The following is a 23,693-nucleotide window of genomic DNA, read 5'->3' as shown; positions in this document are numbered from 1 at the left end:
GTCTAAGATATTTGCATTGCAAAGAAAATATATGAGGGTGATTGCTCGTTTGGGCTACAGAGAGTATTGTAAATACCACTTCAGGAAATTGAACATTTTCACTCTACCCTGTGCATTTATTCAAGTGTGCCTATTATATGTTAGGGAAAATGTGACTGACTATGCAACATATGCTGATACCCACCGGATAATGACTCCTTAATTCCACCATTCCATCGAGTCTCCAGATCAAGAACTGGGGTTTCGCAATATGGAATAAAACTTTTTAATGCTCTGCCAGCCTCAGGGTTCTGCCACTTCAAAGTTAACGATTTCTTAATTAACAACCCTTTTTACTCATTTGAGGAATTTCTTCACTCTACTGTGGCTTTTTAGGAGCATTGTGTTTTTCACATTTATATTGTATTTCTGTTAAAGCTGCTTTGCATTTGTTGGTTTTACTTGCTTAACGCTTAATCCTTGATGTATTTTTCCTTTAGTTGTGGATTATCTTATGGTATTATATAGTTACTGCATGAGTTTTATTATTGTAATTTTAATTGTAATACTTTTTTTCTGTATTTCGACTTGTGTAAGAGTTTGTACTTTTTGGCATGAATAAATAAATAAATAAATAACTCTATTAGTGTGGACATTAGAGTCACTTCACTAAATTTATTTACTCCACTAATCATTGGCTGCGTCTGAATCGAGTTTAAGAGGTGCAAAATCTCTCTATTATTTGACCTATTTGATTGATAGATGGTAGAGAGAAAACTATACTGTCAATGAAATAATTCATCAAGACTTAATGCGTCCAAAGGAGTGCCTAATTCCATAAAGTTAATGTGATGCTTTTTTTCCGACATGAGGAGCATTTCTTGTCCCTGTGAAGTTTAGCCCTCTATGATTTACGGCGGATGCGGATGCACCGTGTACTCAACCAAGCGATTCGAGCATTTGATTGCAATGGCAGTGGTTGGCTGAGTGGTAGTGACGGTTGTCGTTGTCTTCAATTGTCTTGTTGTGGCTGCACTTTAGGTCATTGCATACGATTATCCGAATGTAAGTTATTAAGTGATATTTATTTTTCAGCTTAATGTTTTCTTACATAATATAGCTCAACCGGTCCTTAATAATAATTTTTTTTTGCAGATTCGACAAAATAGCATGCAGCCATAAGTTTGTCCTGAAGAAGTAGTTTTTTTCCTAAAAATGGCGGACCGCGATTTCGGTAGACATTATCCCTTTAGCCTATCTGTTAGCGAAGCTAGGCCCTCACAGTACCGCAAATACTGTCTTTGGTAAGTGCTTTCAAATAATGCATATTCAATATTTGGCAATTGATCTTTATTTCTTGGCTTTGCATTTTGAAATAAATATAGTAATATTTTTGCCCCAATAACCACGACTCGCCCGTTTACAATAATAATTAGGCTTTCGATCCGTGGATGTATAATTCTCTTTTATATAGCTGCTCTCCAAATATCCGCTCCCGCCAAATACCGGGTCCCCCAAATCTCCCGCGGAAATCGGGGTGTTCCCGCCAAAAATCCCATTCTGATTTTGGCTAAACTCCCCCCCCCCCACTGCGGTTTTGTTTTTATGTTTAGCTTTTGAATTTCTTTGTTTTTTAGTAATAATATGTCTTTATTTTTACATCAAAGTAATATGAAATAACAAAATATGAAATCGGGAAATATGAAAACGACTTCTATACCAGAATACATATAAGTCATAAAAAAAACAAATATAGTAAGACGAATCAAGATTCAAATCAAATCAGTTTTATTAAATCATAGTTATACAGTTATAACTGCCATTCTTATGACAAAGACTGTACCTGCCAAAATGTAGGTTTCGAGAAAATGACGATTGAAATTTAAGACTTAAAAATATGGTAGCTGTGTATTTTTCAAAGTTTTATGCCAGTTAGATTGTACATGTAAATAAATCTTTCTAAATAATCTATGTACTTAAACAAGACTTTATTTTTCAAGTTATTCTAAAAAACAGGATAGGTACGTGAATCCATTCATTATTAAATGTTTTTATATGAAAACTTAGCAAAAAAAGCATATGTGAACATGCAGTTGGAGTCTGTATATTAACCCTTTACACTTGAGGGCTCCGGAGTGAAGCCATTTAAAATTATTCTTTAAACTCCAGAGCTCCGCTATGGAGCCCTCGAGTGTAAAGGGTTAATATACAGACTCCAAACTCATGTTCACAAGGCTATTTCGTCACTCAAAAGAACTCATCTCTGTAGACCAGCATGGGTTTTTTAGGGGGCGATCTTGTGTTACTAACTTATCCTGTCTGTCTAGCCACATCTGTGAATCACTTGATGTTAAAACTCAAGTCGATGTTATTTATACCGACTCCCAAAAAGCCTTCTTAATTTATTTAATTCCTACTTGATTGGTAGATCTCAATATGTTGAATATGAGGGCTTTAAATCAAAACTTTTTAACGTAATGTTGCGTGTGCCACAGGGCTCAAACCTGGGTCCACTCCTGTTTAGCTTTTTTTATAAATGACTTGATTGAGTCACTCACTTGTCATAGGCTGGCTTTTGCCAATGATTTGAAGCTATATTTAAATGTATATGGTTTAGGGGATTGTGTTTTTCTTCAGAACTGCCTAAATACATTAGAGGTATGGTGCTCTGTTAACAGGTTAGGCTTGAATGCGGCTAAATGTAGTGTGGTCAGTTACTCTAGATCAAAAACACCCTTAAATTTTTATTACTTTATTAATGATACTATTTTGAGTAGATTAGAGTAAATTGACTCTGAATTTACATTTGTTCCACTCATAATTAGAAGTTCTCAGAGTTTTTCTGTGGAACCTACATTAAGGCTGCTTTTCTGTTGCTTTGTGAGATCAAAACTGGAGTTTGGCTGCATTATATGGAACCCGCTCTATCAGAATCATGTTGGTCTCCTTGAATCTGTTCAGCGTAGATTTGCTAAGTTTTTGGCCTTCGTGCAGGATGCCATATATCCAGTTAAAGGGTTTGATCATCGGCAACTATTGGAACGCTTCAATCTACATCCATTACATCTCAAAAGAATGATCTTCTCTGTAAAATTCCTGCATGGGTTACTGAATGGATTTATTGATAGTTCTGTACTTCTTTCTGGTGTATGTTTCATGGGTGCCTAGGCTTAATGCTAGACATCCCCTAACATTCTTTCTGCCAAGGCCTCATACTAACATCCTGTTGAAATCGCCGCTATGTACAATATGCGCTATATTTAATTGGATCTGTCACATGTGTGATATAAATTTCTCACCGATTCATGTGATTGTCGATATCTTGGTGGATCATTACTCTTGGGATTAAGACTCATGTGTTTGAGTTATAGTTGGTAGGTATAGTTGGCAGTTAATTTAATTTAATTTTGTTGAATATGTGATTATCTTGTCAAACTTTTATAATTGGGTTTTTATATCATATTAATAGTTATTTGTTCTAATTTTTTGGATAGCTTTTGAGATTGTGACTTTACTTTTTTTCTTTTCTTTTCATTCTTTTAGGTTTGTTTGTGTGTTTTTTTTTTTAACTATATTTTTCATTGTTTTGCAACTGTTTCCTGTTATTGGGCAAGTTGCCTGTTGGAAATAAAGGCTTATTACTAGCATTTAAGTTTTTTTCAAAGTTTTATTTTTATATTTTATATAATTTTATTTTATTTTAAATTAGTTTCTCGTTTTTATTCATTTAATGTACAGTCTATTGGCTTTGTCTACAACTTCTATGTTCATATTGATAATAAAGCATTTTTGAGTTTGAGTTTTGAGTTATTATTATTATTATTATTATTATTATTATTATTATTATTATTATTATTATAACCTTAGAGTGTAGGGACAACTGGGATAAAAGAGAATCAAGTTTGTTCAGAAACATAGCAATATCTCCTGTTGTTGGCCTATAAACACAAAGAATATATAAATTTAAACGCTTACAAAAAGAAAAAGAGAATTCAAAAACATTCTCTAACAGAAGATTATCATACTTATCAATATTACAAAAAATTGTTTCAATTGTTTGCCTAGCCAAAATTTGATATAGGAACATAATCAGATATTAAAAAATCTGAGGGGGAGATCTTATGTTACTAACTTATCCTGTCTGTCTAGCCACATCTGTGAATCACTTGATGTCAATGTTATTTATACCGATTCTCAAAAAGCCTTTGATCGGATAGATCACTATATTTTGCTGCTTAAATTAACTCAGTATGTTTTTTTCAGAGAGATTATTTAATTTATTTCATTCTTACTTGATTGGTAGATCTCAATATGTCGAATATGAGGGCTTTAAATTGAAACGTTTTAACATAACAAGGAATGTTATCATGTACTACCGATCTCTTTGTTTTTTGGAAATTTTATTGTTCTAATAACTTTTTTGTATTACAGGTTCCATAAAAATTTAATAGCCTGATTAATTGGTGCTCTTGAGTAATCTGTTTACCCCTCATCTGTAATATCCAGGCATACATTAATAAAAAAATCATTTATTTAATTCAAAATGGATTTTTTGAGATTTATTTGAAAGATAATCAGAAAGATTTTTCTCTTTACAGTTTGGATGAGTTATTTTTTATACCAATGTCCAAGTTGCTTTAGTATTATTATCAGAAGCTTCAATAAATTATTGAATTATCATTCTTTTGGCTTCTTTAAGGCTTTTTAAGATCTCAATATATTTTTTATAAAATTCTAGTGTTACTTGCCCTGAAATTGGGTTTTGATATAGTACCATGTTATTTCTGCAAGCTTTCTTTAAACCTGTTGTTATCCATTTGTTTGTTCTGCAGGTTATATTTTTAATAGTCTTACTAGGAAAGACTAGGTTTGGTTTTTCAGTCAAGATGTAGGTAAATATTGGATATGCCTGGTTAACATCAGTTGCCTCCAGCACACTGTTTCAGCTCCTGAGATAATTCCTGTATTCTAGCTTTTAAAAATGATCTTATTAAGAGATATATATGTATATATCTCTTAATTTGTACTTGTATATATATATATATATATATATATATATATATATATATATATATATATATATATATAAAGTCCTTGATTATACATCTTGTATGATTATTCTTAGGTTACTAACTATTGTAATGATGCCCAAAAAGTATCAAAACATTTGTATGAATCATCCAATAGTGTAATCTTTTAACTATATTTGCAATTCTACATTAAATGAAAAAAAAATTAAAAACTCTTTTGTTAGACAATTATTATCTTTAACTAAACTTATATTAAGCATAAGTGGCCATATAATTGACATTACTAAATGCTTGTTTACATTTGCTCTGGTGAATGTAAACAATGTTGGTTTATGAATTTTTTAAAAATATATAGTGTCAATAAAATCTTGATTAAGGCCATACTAAACATTGAAATTTGTTGGCAACAGTATGTCATTAACACATAAAAGGGCAGTTAAAAAGTCAGAATAATCATATTAAAATCTTTCATTAAAATATTCTTGAATACTGTAATAAGCTCTCACAACAAACAATTTGGTAACTTCTCTCTTAAATTTTCTTTCATTGGAAATCTCTCTAATGTTAACAGCATTATTGCAGAATGTTAACAGTCTAATTGATGTTTTGTTTAAATGATGGAATCAAGCATCTGGGAGATTCTGGAAACAAGTAATGCCTATAAGTTTGCCTAGTGGCATAAATTTTTTATATATCAGTGGCACTGTTTGGAATATAAGCAAAGGTGGTAATGTGAAAATGTTATTTGCAATAAAGAGTGTATTACATGAGTCCCTCAGTTTGGCTTTAGTCATGTACCTAATTGGTTTTTTTGCATGATAAATACTGTTTGCATCAGCTGTTTAGAACAACAGCCCCAAAAGCATATTCCATAATGTAAATGGGATTCTACATGGCTAGATTGAAGTCATTTACATACAAAAAGAACAAAACAGGCCCCAGAACAAAAACCTGGGGCATTGCACTGTTCAAAAGCCCTTGATTTGATGTGGTGATATTGTAAGGACACTGTCTGAACTCTAATCATAATATAATCTAATACTTTGTGTTATTAAAAAATGCTTTGAAAATTATTAAAAAAGTTTACAGAAGCATCAAATTTTAATTTCTTATGCAATAGAATGTCTGTACTGATGGGTGTCAAAAGCCTGCTAGAATCAAGTAAAATTAAACATTTAATCCTTTAGGGCTAGCCTTAAAAATATCATTTGTAACCTTAGCGAGTGTTGTAGTCATGCTATGATTGGCTTGAAAACCTGACTATATAGATGTTGAAACGTTGTACTTATGTATGAATTGATTTAATTGCAATTTAAATACATTCTTCCAAAATTTTGGCAACATTGTACAATTAGTTTTTTTGAATAGAAATTATTCTTTATTCTTTATTTATGGGATCAACCCCATTACAAAATAAAAAAATTCAAATACAAAATAATATTTTAGCCTAACACCCAATTTAACACTCCCTAACAAAAATAATACAGTCAATATGATATGTTGCTACATTCCAACAAGTAATATAAACTATAAAAACAATAACAAATAACAATCCATATTAGCCCAATATTTGAATAACTTTAACAATAAATACAAATATATCAAATCATTTACTATTAATTAAGATCCAACATTAATCAATAGTAATTCACTAATTTATATTATAACAACTAGGTTATGGAAATAACAAAAAATAGTAATAATAATAGAAATAATAATAATAATATTACTTGATGACACTAATAGATCTTTGAACACTGAAATTAAATTAAACTTTTAATTTGCCTCTTAAAACTAGGTAAAGTAATGCCAATATTTCCACCTCATTAGAGTTAATAAATTTAAGTGTCCATTCAGTAGGGGAGTGGGATGCATAATTAGTGCTATGAAATGGTAGTGAGAATAATCTTATATATAATGCTAATATTAAATTATATTAGCACATTGATTAGGAAATTAAGCAATTGAAAGGCATTCTTTAATTATAAAAGTAAAAACATCAATGAGCTGCAGTAAAATTAAAGTTTGCAGATTTAGACTTATATTATCTGAGCCAGTACAGCCCAATTTGATACTGTTTAAAATTGATTGATAAGCATACCTAGTATCAATAATGTTCCTTAGGTGTTTTCATTCCTGCTGGTTGGGATAGAGCTAATAAAGTAATTACCAAATTCTTCAGAGATTTTTAGAAGAACTGTACTCAGATGGCTCTGAGGCTGGATTACTTTTTAAAATGATTCAACTTTTTCCAAAATTCTTTTGATTTGATTTAAATTTAGAGTTAAGGTATGCTTTTTTTTTCCTGACACACACCTGTTAGTATTAATGAAACTTAATAGTTTTTAATACTCAAACCAGTTTAAATCCTAAAATTTTGTGTCTTATGATGGTATATTTTTTTCCAATTTTTTCACTACAAAAAGATCAGATAAGACAAACCTGCATAACTCTTGACATTTTAAAATAATGACTTCATTAACATTGGAAACGAGGTCTGATTTTTTATTATAAGATGCCCTTGTTGACACACTAAAATATTTCCTGTTGAGCAATTTAATTATATTTGGTAAATTTGTTTGAATCAAAAAAGTTATAAAATAGTATTAAATAAAGTGGTGATTAGAATAAATTACTTCTAGTAGTCTAGAAGTTTACAAATGAATTACTTATTTCACCCCGATAAATCCGTTATTGAACATTTTTGACATTTGCGATAAATCGTTTCTATGTATAATTATAGCTAGGCGCATCATAGAGCTTGTGTTAAAGGATTTTTTGTGGTCCACTGTAGATGGTGACTTGGTACCAGAAGAACTATAATATTGTTTTTTCATATGTTTTTTCATAAGTTTGTACTTTTTTGAGAAAGTCAATATATTCATTTTAAGCAAACATAAGCTTTTGTTCCCCATTACATTTTCTCGCAGTTTTGTACAAAGCGGTTTTATTATCTCATCTGAAAATAGCTGCAGATGTATGGGATATATTTATCTGCTTTCTCACAATAGTGATTCAAATAATTTAGTTGTGTTTGTTGTCAGAGTTAAGAGATAATTTAAACATTATAAATTTGAAACATAGACATTCAAAAATTAACAAAATTAGCTAATTTCATAATAAATCACTAGGAACAGACTTCAACTCTCATAAATGCAAAAAGATTTTGTATTTTTTTTTTAACATAATGCTTAAACTTTTACTGTATTTATATTTATGAATGTATTCCTTTTATACTGTATAATGCAATCTTTTTTGAAGATCTAAAAGAGCAACATACACATAATACCATTTATGAGAACAACCTGAAAACATACATATGAAATTTTACATTTGTGAAGAGAAATGTGGTACATGGTATTTTGGCTGCCTAGAATAAACTCACAATGAACTTTATGCAAAAATTTAATAAAGATATGAAAAGGGATCTAAAGTTGTAACTGCAAATAAAGGCTTTTTATTCTATTCAAGAGTATATGATGACAAATTTAAATGAAACTGTCATTTAGTTATATTTATTTAGTGTATGTGAGTATGTCTATTAGTGTATGAATTAACTTGCGCAGATTAATGTATTTTTTGTTTTTTATTTAATATTATTTTGTGTATTGTAAGTATTTTACCGTTTAACAATTTGATTAAAACGTAATATGATTAGAGGTATTCATGGACAGTAATAGTCAATTCAATTCTTTATTCATGATAAATAACAAAATGTCATGTAGACACGTCAGGAAAAAAAATTACAAATAATACAAAAATACAAGAAAGTCCAGGTTTTTATACCTTTTTTGTTATGTTAATTTTACACTGACATGATGCACACCTTCTTAGATAGGTAGAAAAAAAATTATACCTGGTGGTGTAAATTGCTATTGTAAACTATTTGTCTCTCTATACAATAAAGATACTACATTAAAATATATTTAACAAAACGCTTTTAAATAGCAGATATATTTACTAAACTCTCATCCTTTGATATTAACAAGGGTTCTGGACCAAATGGTGTTCCTACTTTATTTCTAAAAAAAAATGTAGCTTTTATCTCTCCAGACCCTTGTACCACATCTACAATCTCCCCCTTGTCTGAGAAAAGTGGAGTGTTCCCGGACTACTGGTAAGAGAGCTTCATAAAACCTATACATAAATCAGGTGACAAAACCTCTGCTACTAATTATCCTCTCATCAGTATACTCAGTGAAGTGGTCAAAGTATTTGAAAGCTTGGTATGTGACATTATCACCCCCCCTTAAATCCCTGGTAATTAATATTAATCGGCAGTTTGGCTTTAGACCTGGCAAATCTACGCAGTTGAATCTTCTTACTCAGGTGGACTTCTTGTTGGATGCCTGGGAGAAGGGATATCAAGTGGGTAAAATTTCTAAATTGATTTCTCTATGGCGTTCGACAGAATACTCCAGAATATTTTGTTGTATTAACTATAACCCTTACAGTACCGAGATAAAAAAAATTGAGTTTGGGGTTTATATATATTTTACGCCAATAAAGTTGGGTCAAAAGGTACGGAAAATTATTTTAAAAAATATTCGAAAGGGTTAAGGGAGGGATTTAGGGAGTACACAATTGCGTGTCTAGGGAGCCAACATTAGAAAAGCACAGTTGTGAAACAAAATTTATTACTTTGTTTGGAATGAAATAAAACAGTTTTTATCTTTGGTTAAACAAAGAAAAACATTACATTTTCGGCAACCCATTCTGCACCGACTTTTGCACCCTTCTAACCTGCATTTAACTGGGTTCTTCATTTCTTCATTCTTTGGCCAGTGTTCAAAACCATCAAAGTGTTTGTCTGCACAGGGCAAACTGGAAGGCATTCTTCTCTTTTTTAGTTCATTTCCTTCAACGCTAGTCTCTTCCTCTATATTTTCTTGGCATTCTGTTTCCTCCAATCCATGCTTCTTAGTACCGGCAATCAGATATTCCCCAAGATTAGGTCTAAATTCCAAAAGATCCATAATATCTTTGCTTCGCAGGTTTTGACTATAACAATCCCTTTGATACTTCATCCAGATGTTTACTATTGCTAAGTCGAACAAATGTAGGATGGCTTTAAGAGTCCATTTCCGGGTTCGAAAGAAAGATCGATAGTATTCCATCATTTGGTCGCAAACATCTACACCACCCATGTTTTTGTTGTATGATTTAACAACAGCTGGGCATGCTATGCCTGAACGTTTTTTTCTGTTTTATTCCATCTTTGCACCTCAGTTTCCGGCTGTGTGTCTTCCAAAAGCTGTGGATATCATTAAAACAGATTTATTATCTTTCCACTTTGTAATGCAAAGTTTATTATCGGTTCTAACAACTTCTTCTGACTCTCCCCTATTCATTAAACTGTCTTTTTTAAAATCAAACCCTTTCACTCTGTTGGACATAATAGTAGCAGTTGCATCTATATTAAAACTCATCAATTTGTTCATCAAAGCAATAGTTGGAAAGTATCTGTCAAAATACAGGTAATTATTTTGAAGTAATGTTTCTGCTAGACACAATATTATTGAGGGTCCCAAGCCTAAATCACTTAGCCTAAATCTTTTAGCGGGGTAGTATTGCCCTGGTAGATTTCAAAATTCAATACCAGTCCGTCGGATGTCGTAAGAACGAAATTCTTCAGTCCCACTGTAAATTTACACGTATTATGTAAAACCTTTGTCGGGTCATGACCCCATCAATTAATGGGAACTTATATTTTCCATTCCAATACATATGTTTCCTTGGAAGATGAATACATCCCATCAAAGCATTAATTCCGAAAAATTTCTTTAATTCTTGAGAGGTAAAGTTGTTTTCTTTTGCATTTTGTTGCAAGAAATACTGGGAAGTGAAATTTGCGGCTGACTCAAAAAAATCATCATCCAAATATTTAGCAAAATATTCGTTTGGAGTTTTTACGATGGATTGAGTATAGTCCTCTTTTACAGAAAAATCCTTGCTTCTAAAGTTTCCATGCTTCCACTGGAGAGTCTGGAAATGTATGAGGGGTAAATCATCTTCTGAATCTGAAGAGCTATCAGCTTCATTTGGTGCTACAATTGGAATTACAAAGAATTAATTGTATCCAACTTAATTAAAACCAAACCACGTTAACTCCCGTGGCTCACAATTGTGATATACATAACAAAACCATTCTTGGAATCAACAATTTTAAAGATATTTTCAATCTCTTAAAACAATACATTTAATTGAAGTTTATTATACCTATTTAAATATTAAGCACTTCTTTTTTCCCCTAAATTCTATAAATAAATAATAACTTACCTGCACGAGCCATTGTTGAAAATAATCTGAAACTTTTCAGGTTATGACAAGAACGCACTCCCGGCAAAATAAACGATTTGCGCGTGCACACCTATAAAATACACTATTCACAATCATGTCGCACGGTTCTCTACCCAGATTAAACATTTTTTGATCCTTATAACACTAGTAAATAAGGAAGTCACGATTGTGACATCGGGTAGCGTAAGGGATAAATGATTGAGATTGATGAACCTTTATTGTCTTGGTTCAAAACCTACTTTTCTGATTGTAGACTCATTGTTAAAACTAGCACTTTTCTTTCTAAAACTATTGAGGTTCCATTGGTAGTACCTCAAGGCGCTCATCTTGGTCCAATTCTTTTTAATAATTTTATTAATGATGAATGTAGATGAATGCTTCACTATCTGCCTATCTTTATTGTTTGCCGATCATCTTAAATTGAGCTGTATAATCATATCCCCTAATAATTGTGACAAATTACAATAATATTTAAATATTTAATCTAAATAACTTGGTAGTTTGGTGTGCAAGAAATGATGTGGAACTAGAACAGATCTAAATATAAAGTTATGATCTAAAGAGATTAAATTTTTTCTCGTTCTACAAATACTATTGTTTTCGACTACACGATCGGTCGCTATTCCCCGAAGAAACTTTTTCTTTTAAAGATTTGGGTGTCACTCTTGATACAAGCCTTCAGTTTTCTCATCACTTTAATCTTCTCGTCGGCGGTTGGTTGCACCGGACTTAGAGCCCGATGATTTCAATGACTATTTTTCTAATATTGCTGAGAAGTTACTGGAAGCAGTTCCCAGTGACGGCGATCCATTGCAGTATCTTAATCGGAATGCTATGAACCAATCATTCTTCTTCGACCCTGTAGATGCCATCGAGGTCCTTGAAACAATTCAGTGCTTGAAGAATCATAGGTCTTTGGGTTTCGAAGAATTAATAAAAAAAAATATATTTAAAAAAATATTAATCACCCTGTATCTTGAAAACTGTGCATTTCTTTCTCATTTTTCTCATTTTCTCATATTTTTTTACAAGGAATCACCCAGTGAAATATCTCCGTCTATTTTTCGAACACCCTGTATAAAGATTCAGGTGGTGTTCAAAGTTTTAAGAGCAATGTTTTTTCTTAAATCCTGTTAACCATTTTAACTCACAGATAACATCCTCTCAAACTTTTTAAATGTTGAATTAATCAATTTATTATTATTAAAATGGCAATATGACTTATACAATTCTTTTTGGTGTTATTCCTTACTGGTGACCAATTTGAAAACAATAGTACAGATTAAATAATTTTTGGTTTTGTCACCGAATTTCCCTGTTGTATGACGGTGCTTGATTCATCTTGGAATACTAGTATTGTTTATATTAAAAATTTGTGTCAAATTCTAAGAATGCAGTTTTTTTTTACTTTCCAGATGCATTGTTCCTGTTTAGTGCTTTTTTTTTTAACTTGTCTAGTAATTTTCCTTATTTCCCAATTACATTTAATGCAGCAATTATTATGTGAGAATTCTTTAATTTTCTTAGAGTGAAACTGTGACTTTTAGGAGTAAATATCTATAAAGTCTTTTTCTTTCAGTATTATTCACATATTTTTAGTTATTTTAAAGTAAACTTTTGTTTTTAAATTTAGACAGGTTATGCTTATCTTTTAATAAACTGTTTTACTGTAAAGTTAATGTCTTGTAAGCAAATGGAAACTAATACATCATGTAAGAAATATTAATCTAAATTTGACAAACTACTATAAAAAGATCTGAAAGCTTTTTTTCCTACCCTAAATTTTGTGTATATACTCTGAGCATCTAGACAGCAACATATATTTTTCAGTGGAAATTAGAGTTTTTTCTACCAATAAGGGCAAAGTGATGGGACTTTCTATTTGTTATAAAAATAATTTCAGTTCATCTGCCTCATGGCCTGAATTTTGTATAGAGTCGGTCAAGGTTTTACAGTCTTTGAATTTTTACATCCTGAAGCTAAAAATTCTTGCTAATAAAATTGAATTAGCTAATTAAATTTCTAAGTGTGGAATAAAACTCCTCTTGATCAAAGGATTGCGGGGCTATTCATATGACCAGAATACTTCATTTTTTGCATTGCACATCTTACCCAAACTCAGTAAATGAGTTTGGGTAAGATGTGCAATGGATTTAATGATACAATGATTAAAACCATTACTTCCTTTTTTGCATAAATATTAAAGAGTTTAAGATATGTGATTAACAGCCAATAATCTGAATAACATTTTTTTATTTAATTCTTTAGAAACACTGTCTCCCGATTTTGCCTTCTTGAAGACCTAATTCTTAGTAAATAGTAATTCAAAACTTATAAATTTAAAGCCATTTAATATTTTTACCATTACATATCTGCTCATAGATTATTAACTTAAGGAATAAATTAAGTATATAAAACTTTGATCCTATTTTGAACATTAAAATGTTGACTGGGAAATAAGAAACAATCTAAGACATTTTGATACATGCAGTATAGAGGTGGGTTTTGGATTTAGCAATATAAAACTATCCATAATGTACTTAGTGTAAATTTATTAAAATATTTATTTACTGTTATTGGATAATTTCGTGCTTATCAACAGGAAAAATTCCAAGTGATTTAAAAACTAGTGTAATGATTATAATGCCAAAGATTACTGCAGATTTTCGACTGATATTTCCTGTCATTGGTAAAATTATAGAGACATGTATGCCCACAGTTGTGACAATACTTTGCATAGAAACAAAAAACTGTTATATTTTGGACAATTAGGATTTAGGAATAATTAGTTTTGTGAATCGGCTCTTTAAGTATGTGTGTGGAAATGCGAAAAGATTTAATGAAAACAAAAAGTTAGTTTTAGATATTCAACGTTTTTTTGAGACAATAGACAATAGAACCAAAACTGACTTAAGAAACCTTACGGTGTATGTAATATAGCTTTGTACTAGATTAAAAATTATAGATTGGATAAGACGTGTAATAGAGTTTGTATAGGACAAAAGTTTTCAAATAAAATTGAAAATATAGGTGTACCACAAGGTAGTGTTCTTTTTGGGCCGTTGACGTTCGTTATTTATATAAACAGGTCAGGTAAAAATTACTGGTAAGCAATGAGTGACTTAAATACTTTGTATCAATAGCTTTGTAAAACTAAAGTAATCAGACAAGTGTATGCTAATAGGTATCAAACAAAGAAGTTGCATATCAAGGTTTAAGTATTAAAATTAACTAATTAAAACTTCAGTTTAAATATTTAGCGGTTCTTTTATATCAACAATTAAATTTTATATTTGTAAAAAGATTGCCAAAAAGGTTAGGTTTTTTGAGACAATTTTCAACTGCTTGTCTCATGGACGTATACGATATGTTAGTATACAATATAATTAGTTTACCGCACTTTAGTGACTGTTCCTCATTACTTATATCTTGCTCTAAGTGACAATCAAAATGAAGTAATGCAAATTGTTCTTAACTGTAATGAACATACACCAATCAATCCGATACTTCAAATATTAAAATGGCTTCCTCTGAAATAAAATATTTTTAAGACAAATATTATAAATTTTAATTTAGAGAAAAGATTTAACTTTCAACAACTTAATATAAGGTTTTTAATAAGAATGTTTACAATCACTTGATATGTGAGGTACATTTTATGTATTAAAATAGGTTTTACATAATTTTATGCTACAAAATTTAGCAAAATTTAATGTATTAGCCAAGTGCCAGATAATGAAAATAATTGTAATTTTTTTTCAGCTTTTTCCAATCCAGAGCTTGTCCAAATGGAGCAAACTGTCAATTCGAGCACAAATTACGACATGAAGTGGAGCCAATAGCATTTTTACGAGGTTCTGATTTTTTTTTGGGACAGGCACCAGTTTTAACCAATCAGAGATCGTGTTATTTTCATAAAATAGGTGCATGCATGTATAAGGAGAAATGTCGTTTTTTACATGACAGTGAGCCTGTGAGAAACAATCAGCAGAACAGTGGTCAGGAACCAACTACAGAATGTGATATTAATAATGAACGGTAAGATTAATCTTAATATTTTTACTTCGTCTGTAGACGAAACTATTTGTGTTTAGTTTTAGTTTTGGTAGAATAATTAATTTAAAGTATCTGATATGGTTTCTTTTAAGAGCTCTATGTATAAGCGCAGTAAGTAAGTGTAAGTTTTGTATTACAATTAATATTCCTTTTAGTAATGCAAACCAGCCTTCAACTTCTTCTCAACTTGAAGAAATTAATTTAACTTTGGAAGACTCCACTGAAGACCTTGGCCGCACTAAACGTGAAAACGAAGAGGCACTTGCCGCGGAGTCTGAAGTATGTAAAAAGAATTGGGTCGACGCACCAGAGTTTGTTCCCAGGGGCCCGATGCAACTAAAAAGTTATGCACAAGCCCTTAATCCAAATGAAACATTTGAAAAGGATGGTAAAGAGACGCGCAGGCTATGCCCATACACAACTAAAGATGGAATATGTGTGAATGTCGCCACATGTACCAACGTACATGGCGGTTTTTGTGATATGTGTGAAAGATTCGTTTTACATCCTTATAATGATGACGAGAAGAAAAAACACCAACAAGTAGGTTATTTGTCAATGCTTTTTAAGTATAAGTTTTACTGTTGGATAATTATAATTTTACTCATGAATATCATTAACCTGAAACTTATTTGGGTTATTCTTTATATACTTATATGGGCTATTCTTGAGCAAGTAAAAATCTTTTTTTATTTTAGGAATGCATTAAGCAGCACGAAAAAAATATGGAATTATCCTTCGCTGTCCAACGATCTAAAGAAAAAACATGCGGTGTATGTTTTGAGATCATTATGGAGAAACCTTCAGGGGAACAAAGATTCGGAATTTTGCCCAACTGCAGTCACTGTTTCTGCTTGACTTGCATCAGAAAGTGGCGTCAGGCCCGACAGTTTGAAAATAAAATTATAAGGTTAGTACTTCAAAATAAATTCAAAATAAATAATTTATGTGATTTTATATTGTAAACAGAGATTTAATCAAAACGCAACAGAGTTAATCGCAAAATACCTTGCAATGCAAGGGAATTTAATATTTGTAATAATGTAAAATTGTTCATGATATCTGCATAAACTGTTGGTTTTAAATGTTCCTGTTTTTAAATTTCAATAAAAGACCTTACACATAACTGTTAAACGTCAAAACTTTAATAATGAATAGATTTATAGTTCAAAATATCTTCCATTACAGCCAGAAATATCAAATATTAAAAATGGATGCTATCATTTCTTCTGATATACTGTCTATTTGGTCTTTAATTTGTATTATTTAATCTCTTAACTCTAAACTTTAGGAAACTCCACTAAAACAAATGGTTGATAGTAAGGCAAAAAAAATAAAGTGTTTATGATTGATGATATTTAATCAAATCATTTTTTTTAGAGCATGTCCCGAGTGTCGTGTAACATCAGACTTCGTATGCCCCAGTATGTACTGGGTAGATACAAAAGAAGACAAAGAAAAATTGATTGAGGATTATAAAAACGCTCTATCTCGGAAGGATTGCAAATACTTTAAAAGGGGAGATGGTAAATGCCCCTTTGGCAACAAATGTTTTTACATGCATGCCACCGCTGATGGAAATAGGATTGACGTCGGTCCACCTCCACGACAGCGTCGACATAGAAGTAATGACAGTGAATTTGATGTACTTCAAGTGAGTATTTATTCCATGTATCACAATGACTGTTAATACATTCGCAAAAGGCCTTTCTAGTAGATTGGCAGAGTATTTTTTGCTTTTGTTTTGTTACGTTGCGTATAAGCTTCAGCTTAATTTTAAATTGAAAAAAAATTGTAAAGGTTAAGGACAAAAGTCTTGGGACATAATAATCATCTATGATTTATCTTTAAGGTTTGCCCATGCAGATCATATGTGGGGATTCCTCTTTAAAAAAGTAGTTTCACCTTTAAATGTGCGTAATCTGCCGTGAAAATTACAGTCCTTGATCTTAAATGACATATTTTTTTATTTAAATGTACATAGTGAAGGTCAAACGTAAGATACAATTTTGCGCTGTTTCGGTTTATAGTTATCATTTAAACGCTTTGACATGCATATAACCTTGATTATTTTACCTTACTGTGTTATATTGGAAATACATTATTGACCTATAAGTATTTAATTAAATATAAACAGTGTTTGTTTTTATAGGTGATGTTGTGGGACTTTCTCGATGAACGAGATTTCCCCTGGCAATCCCTGGCCGACGACATCGAAGACCTTGTTGCGTTCTTCACAGACTCCGATGAGTCAGATTGGTCAGATTATGAGCTGTTTCTCGATTAGTCTTTGCAGATAATGTTTCATGTTTATCCCATTCACTTTGGCAATTTTATACGTATCTACTTCTATATTTTTCAGTATGATAGAGATGAACATGAAACAATTTTATAAGCCGAAGTGATTGTGCAAGTAGCAGGAGATACAAGAGTGTAAAAACAGTAAAGATGCGCCCTTATGTTAGAAAGGTTTATTTTGTTGGTTGATTTGTTGCAGCAAATGTGTATGAATAAGACAAGCAAATTAATTTCTAATGAACTTTACGTTTATTCTTCATAATACCTTGTATCTTCAAATAAATAGTATCCAATTATAGACTCTATATTCAAATGTATGCATATAGGGGTCGATTGGTGGATAATCCTTAGAGGTTTTTCGTTCGATTCTAGTTTTACGGTTTTATAATTTTTTAATTTGTATCCCTTAGCCTTAATTTAAAAGAGAAAATGCAAATTAAAATTGCTTTAGTTGAGGCTATTCATATATTTAAAGTTGAACTTGCTTGAGTGATATTAGAAACAATTTTATTAACTTGGTTGTACCAGTTTTAGCTTTTATTTGTTTAACGAAGAGTTTAACGTTTTTTTTCCAACAAATATTGATTCATTGTCGGTAGTAATAAAGAAATATCTTTAATGATGGAAAATAGGACGACAATAGATTATACAAATCGACCCAAGTGATATTTTTATAGACTTGGGTCGACAACTTTTATTTCTTTCTGCTTAGCGTTTTGGGTTTTACAACTTGGTCATCATTATAGATTGTTGTGAAACTTTTCCTAATATATATCATCTCTTTCCTATACTCAGTATTGTTGTTTTAGTCATTTCATGCTATACCAAGAATGTTTATTGAATATTTGATAGTACTCGGTGTGTCCAACGCAGCACGTTGGTTATAAAACAAAATGATTTAAATTTAACACAATGTATTTAATAATCAAGGTATAATCTTTTTCAATTTATCTTTTATAAATCTAAAATTTTACTCAAGCAAATAATTAATATTCTCATTCCTTTGAAAACTGAAAGATTTCTAATTACTAACAAAAATGTATCAAATTATTCTTAAACACGCTACAAATTATTTCAATAAATGTTTTATCAGATTTATTAGATCAATTTTTCGAAAATCGCGAAAGATTAACGCAGTTGTTTTAGAATTTTGGTTTTACAGTTGGTTAAAGCCGAGCTTTTAAAAATCGGCATATTTTTTTAATTAAGACTTAAGATGAGACTTATTAGGTGTTTAGGAATAAAAAAACTTAGCCACTAAGAATTAATTTGCGTTTTTTCGACAAAAAAAAAATCATGCAATATACACTTTACTTAGGTATTTATTATGTAAAAGTGGTGTATATGAATTTACTTTGGTTATCCACCGCCCGTATAGAACTGAAATCAGTGGGTGCCACAATAAAATAAAATGTTTTGTTATAGCTGTTGGGTTTTACTTTTATTTAAATTCATACAGTAAAATCATTTATTTTTTTAGTTGTATTTTTAATAATTAACTTAGGTGTTTTTTACGTTAAATATCTATCTTATAATATATCGTTTGTTGGTTTTGACGTCTTTGACTTTACAGTTTTTAACGGAAAAATTTGTCAATTTATTAGTTTTTATTTCAAATTTGCTATGCGTTAAGTACCTAACTAAACCTCCGTAATACAAAAGTTGTAAACTCAAAAACGTCATTTGTTTTTTTATGTTTGCTGTAGCTTACGTTCATTTTCGTTTTGTTTTTTAGTCATTAGATTTAGATTAGTTTAGTTCGTTTCGTTCCTTTTTTTATTACGTATTGGTTTGGAAAGGTAGGACCCAATATTCTCTTCATCCAGTTTCACAAAATCTGTGTTTTGGGTATATTTTAAAATATGTCTATAGATCTTTCTTCTTGGTGTTTAAGATATATCATTGCTTTTAAGTTTGTTTAAATGTTCGTGATTTTATTTGCAGATCGATGTGAAAATAAAGCAACACCAAAATCGCTTGTTTGAAAAAAGGCAAAGGAATTTTGTTCAAATTAGGACACATCCGTGCAAAAATCGAGTACACCATTCCAGTTACCAGGAAAATTAGCTCTAAAAGTTTCCCGCAGCATATGCTAAGCAATTACAAAATTATGAAAGATATTAGAGGTTTAAGAAATTCTTAATAATTTAAAGGTACAAGATTAATAATAGGTAGGAAATTAAAAAACTAAAATCTATAGTACCATCTAAATAAAGTAAAATTTGTGATACTGCGGTAGCACCTATTGTGTGTTTAGGACTAAGCTGATGGTCTGATAATATCTGGGTGGGAAAATAGTTTGTAAAAGCTAAGAGGTATTTCAAAATTCTTTATGAGCCATTCTTTTGTCAAATTAATGTTTACATACTATATTATTGTTTTGAACACTCATTTTTGCACTGGTTTTTTTTTTTAACAATTGGTGTTGCTATCTATTATTTTCACAAAATTACAACTCATATTAAAAGTGTGGACTACCGTTACATTTGGCCTAATTTAGATAGCACCACTATCACAAGTCTAAACTAATATTAGGATTTTTTGTGAAGTTGCTATTTATTAATTACCAGCAATTTCTATGATAATTTGATGTTTAAAGCTCCAGCTGGTTACAGCGATGCTGGCAACTAAAATAAAACTTGGATTACTTTATGTATCTATCGCTCTGTTTGTCCTTTGAAAACAATTCTTGTTTTGCTTACTAGACGATGGTACTTTCTATGTTTTTGTGATCCTAAAGATATATGTTCAAACGATTCATATATGTGCCCTACTTACTAATCTCTAGATGTTTCAAATATAAATGTCTGTATTTTCGTCAAAATATCTATGTGTATCAACTGTTCGATGGCTAATTAGAAAAAAAGCTTACTAGCTAAAAAATTTAAGAACACTGAAGATAGGTATTTTGATCATAATTTTTTACAAGTCGTTTGATAACAATTTCCATCTGTGAATAACGCATATATTTGCAATTATATCAATAAAGAAATGGAATGAAAATAAAGACTCAATTAATTAGTATGTAATTTTTTGATTAAAATATCTGTGATTTTTCGGTGATTTGTTATTTTTCGATTACGTAGTTATGGTAACTAGTATATGTGGTGGTATATGTCAAAAATAATATGTGTCTTTTAAAATTATTGGAGGATAGTGAGCCTTTTAGTTAATTCAAGATATTGTTTGAGACATCTCTAAAAATCTTTAAAATAGATGCTGGAACGGAAAAACCTTAAATTTAACACAATAAGCAATAACTTCAGGTTTAGAAATAAATTCTTACTTAAAAACTTAGAAACATCAAATACCAGTTAGTATGCTTTGAAATGAATGGAAAATTAATTCCATATTTCTGTTTAAATCATTATTTGAATGTACCGAATGAATTAAAAGCATGAATGGAATAGTTGAGTAATATTATGCTATTTCTGCCATCAATATAAATACGGTCCTCGCAATATAAAAAAAGATTTTATTCTGGACTATTATTATTATTATTATTAATTGTCAATTAATCAACTCAAACATTAGATTAATGATGATATTATAATATTTTTATCACCTTAATTTACCTGAATAAGTTTTTTTCGTTGTATAACCATCCTAAGGGGAATATGTGGCAAAATAGATTAATTTATTCAACTTCCTAATTCAAGAATAAATATATTTTAAATTTATTCCTGAGCTCTTAGCATATAAAAGAAGAAAGGGTATTTATTGTTGCTAGATATTTTATATTTTATTAATGTTTATATATAATTCATTTTATGAGGTTTATTAAGCATTAGGTACTTTTCCTTTCATAGCCTTGTGTTGTGATATTAAGTTATAGAAAATTAATAAAAAGGCTTCTTTAGAAAGGTTAGCAAATTGATGGTTGTAATACGTTATTTTTTAATCTAAATCGCAAACTCTAGGTCCACATAAAAATAGCAAAATTGATTTTTGCTATTTATTTACATTTTAGTAAATATTCATTAGTAGAATAACAAATCAGTATCCTACTCAACACTTTCCACAAAAAAACACCTAACCTAACCTAAGGAATAACCTACCTTTTAAATGTAACAATTTTAACATATTTGATGTTTTTTTTCCAAATCAAATGCTTCCTTTGAAATTGTACGCATTATAATAAATGTTGTAATTCCTCTTTTAAACAGGTTGATTGTCATCCACATTTATGTGATAGGTGGTAAAAGGAGTACGTAATAAAAAAGTATAATTAAAACGTGTTTTATTAAACTATTGGTGCCCCAAAAGCCATTTTACATTTTAAATCAAAAATCGTAATCTTGTTTAAATTTCGCTCATTTGGTGAAATGCCTCACAAAATACCGATTTGTTGAGTTTACTAAGGAACAAAACATTTGAAAAAATTTTGAGACTGCGATTATTTCGGCTTAGTTATACCAAGGGTTCGTAGAAGTGCAAATGTTGAACAAGTGAGTGTGATACTCGCATTACTTGATTACGAGATATGAGACATCATGTCCATGTGATAATTTTACCGTAAGCGAATCTTCTTTGCAGATGCATAGCGTACCTTGGCGGGGCCCCGTATAAAAATTTGTTTGCAGACCCTTATGAAGGGGTAAAGATTTCTCACAAAAGAACAAAAAATGTTATTTAAAATTAAAAGAAATTTGTTCATCATAATTGTCTGTCACTTTTTTCAACATATTTCCAAATAATTTAAATTAAATATACACTGTCCGTGCCTTTTTTTGGCAAACTGCTTTATTAAATCATTTATAGCTGATGATGACTTTAGTTTTTCTAAAGTTTTTGCCTTGACAATAGTGACAAGTCTGAGAGGCGTTTATGTCCCATCGAAGTTCTTAGGCAATTTTTTATCAATTTTAATTTCGAAAAACTTTTCAGCAGTTGCGGTTGTAACTGGAAGGGTCAAGAATAAAAGGATGTTGTTATAATCTCTGGAAAACTGGATACAAATGTTTTAGCTTCTAAATCTTTATCTTCTTTTTTCTTTTAAAGTTGCATATAATTAGATAGCAAACGTAAAATTTCCAGAATCAGAATTATGGCCTCTTAAAGGTAGATTACAAGATGCTGAGTATGGGCAGTATTTCCTTGCAACAAATTATTATAATATAGGGATGCATTAATATGCTGCTGTGGCAAGTATAGTTTGGGTGAAATTGCTTCTAACGATTGCTAATAACCAACAAAAGTGGCAATACGGTTTGTTTAAAACATTAGAATAACATAACCATGGTCAATTTTTATGCCTGCCTTATTAAAATATGAATAATAGCCCGAAAAAGGTCGGCTACTTTCTGAATCTTTTGAAAACGGTCCTTGTGATTTAAATGGACCCAATTTAAAAATTATTTTTCGTTCAAATTCAGTTAGAGGACTGTAACCAAAATTTCTGATTAAACTATGTTACAATCTCCAGATATCTCAGAATCGTCGATTTGAGTTTCTTCTATTTCCGGATGGACATCTGATGAAAAATGCGCGTAGTAAGTATCTAATATAATTGCTAAAAAATAGCGAATGTTTTGATAAATTTTAAAAATATATATTAAATAAATTACTATACGTAAGGTTACGGTTAGAAAATGTTCAGACGTACGCAGGCTAAGTAAGAGTGCCGGTTTTTTTGAGGTACGGAACCCTAAAAACAAAATTCACCCTTCGTTACACGTGGATAAGATATATGAAGTGGGTTGGGTCGTACTGACCTGTGCAGTTTAAATTACTCACGGGAGCTGGTTTCTGAAAAAACTAAGAAATTTTGGGCATTTTTTTTATGACTTTCGTCCTTCTCTGTTTACTTTTTCTCTTAGTAGCTCAGCTTCGCTGGGAAAAAATTATTTGTATTGTATTGCAATCTAATGCACAGTTAATAAAAGAAAACGCGTAAGTAAACACTGCTCTCTGTGGTTTATCATCGTATACATATACATAAAACATAGATTATTGTGGGATTCGCCCTTTGAAGAAAATTAATTAAACGGGGAATTCCCGCAGCCCGCGATAACCGATATAGTGTGTAGC

The 23,693-nt window shown here is 30.6% G+C and overlaps 1 protein-coding gene across 1 annotated transcript; it reads left to right on the top strand.

The window, feature by feature from the left end:
* Positions 1-770: 770 nt before the first annotated feature.
* Positions 771-21,897, top strand: LOC126748741 (probable E3 ubiquitin-protein ligase makorin-1). The gene is made up of 7 exons (XM_050458160.1): positions 771-1,044; positions 1,135-1,283; positions 15,072-15,347; positions 15,521-15,908; positions 16,064-16,275; positions 16,746-17,019; positions 17,518-21,897. The coding sequence occupies exons 2-7, from the start codon at positions 1,195-1,197 to the stop codon at positions 17,650-17,652; spliced, it is 1,374 nt and encodes a 457-aa protein (XP_050314117.1). The 5' UTR covers positions 771-1,044; positions 1,135-1,194; the 3' UTR covers positions 17,653-21,897.
* The last annotated feature ends 1,796 nt before the right edge of the window (positions 21,898-23,693 follow it).

The sequence above is a fragment of the Anthonomus grandis genome, chromosome 22 (assembly GCF_022605725.1).
Source record: "Anthonomus grandis grandis chromosome 22, icAntGran1.3, whole genome shotgun sequence".
Taxonomy (NCBI): Eukaryota; Metazoa; Arthropoda; class Insecta; order Coleoptera; family Curculionidae; genus Anthonomus; species Anthonomus grandis.
The sequence above is the reverse complement of the archived record's forward strand: the minus strand, read 5'-3'. Positions and strand labels throughout refer to the sequence as shown.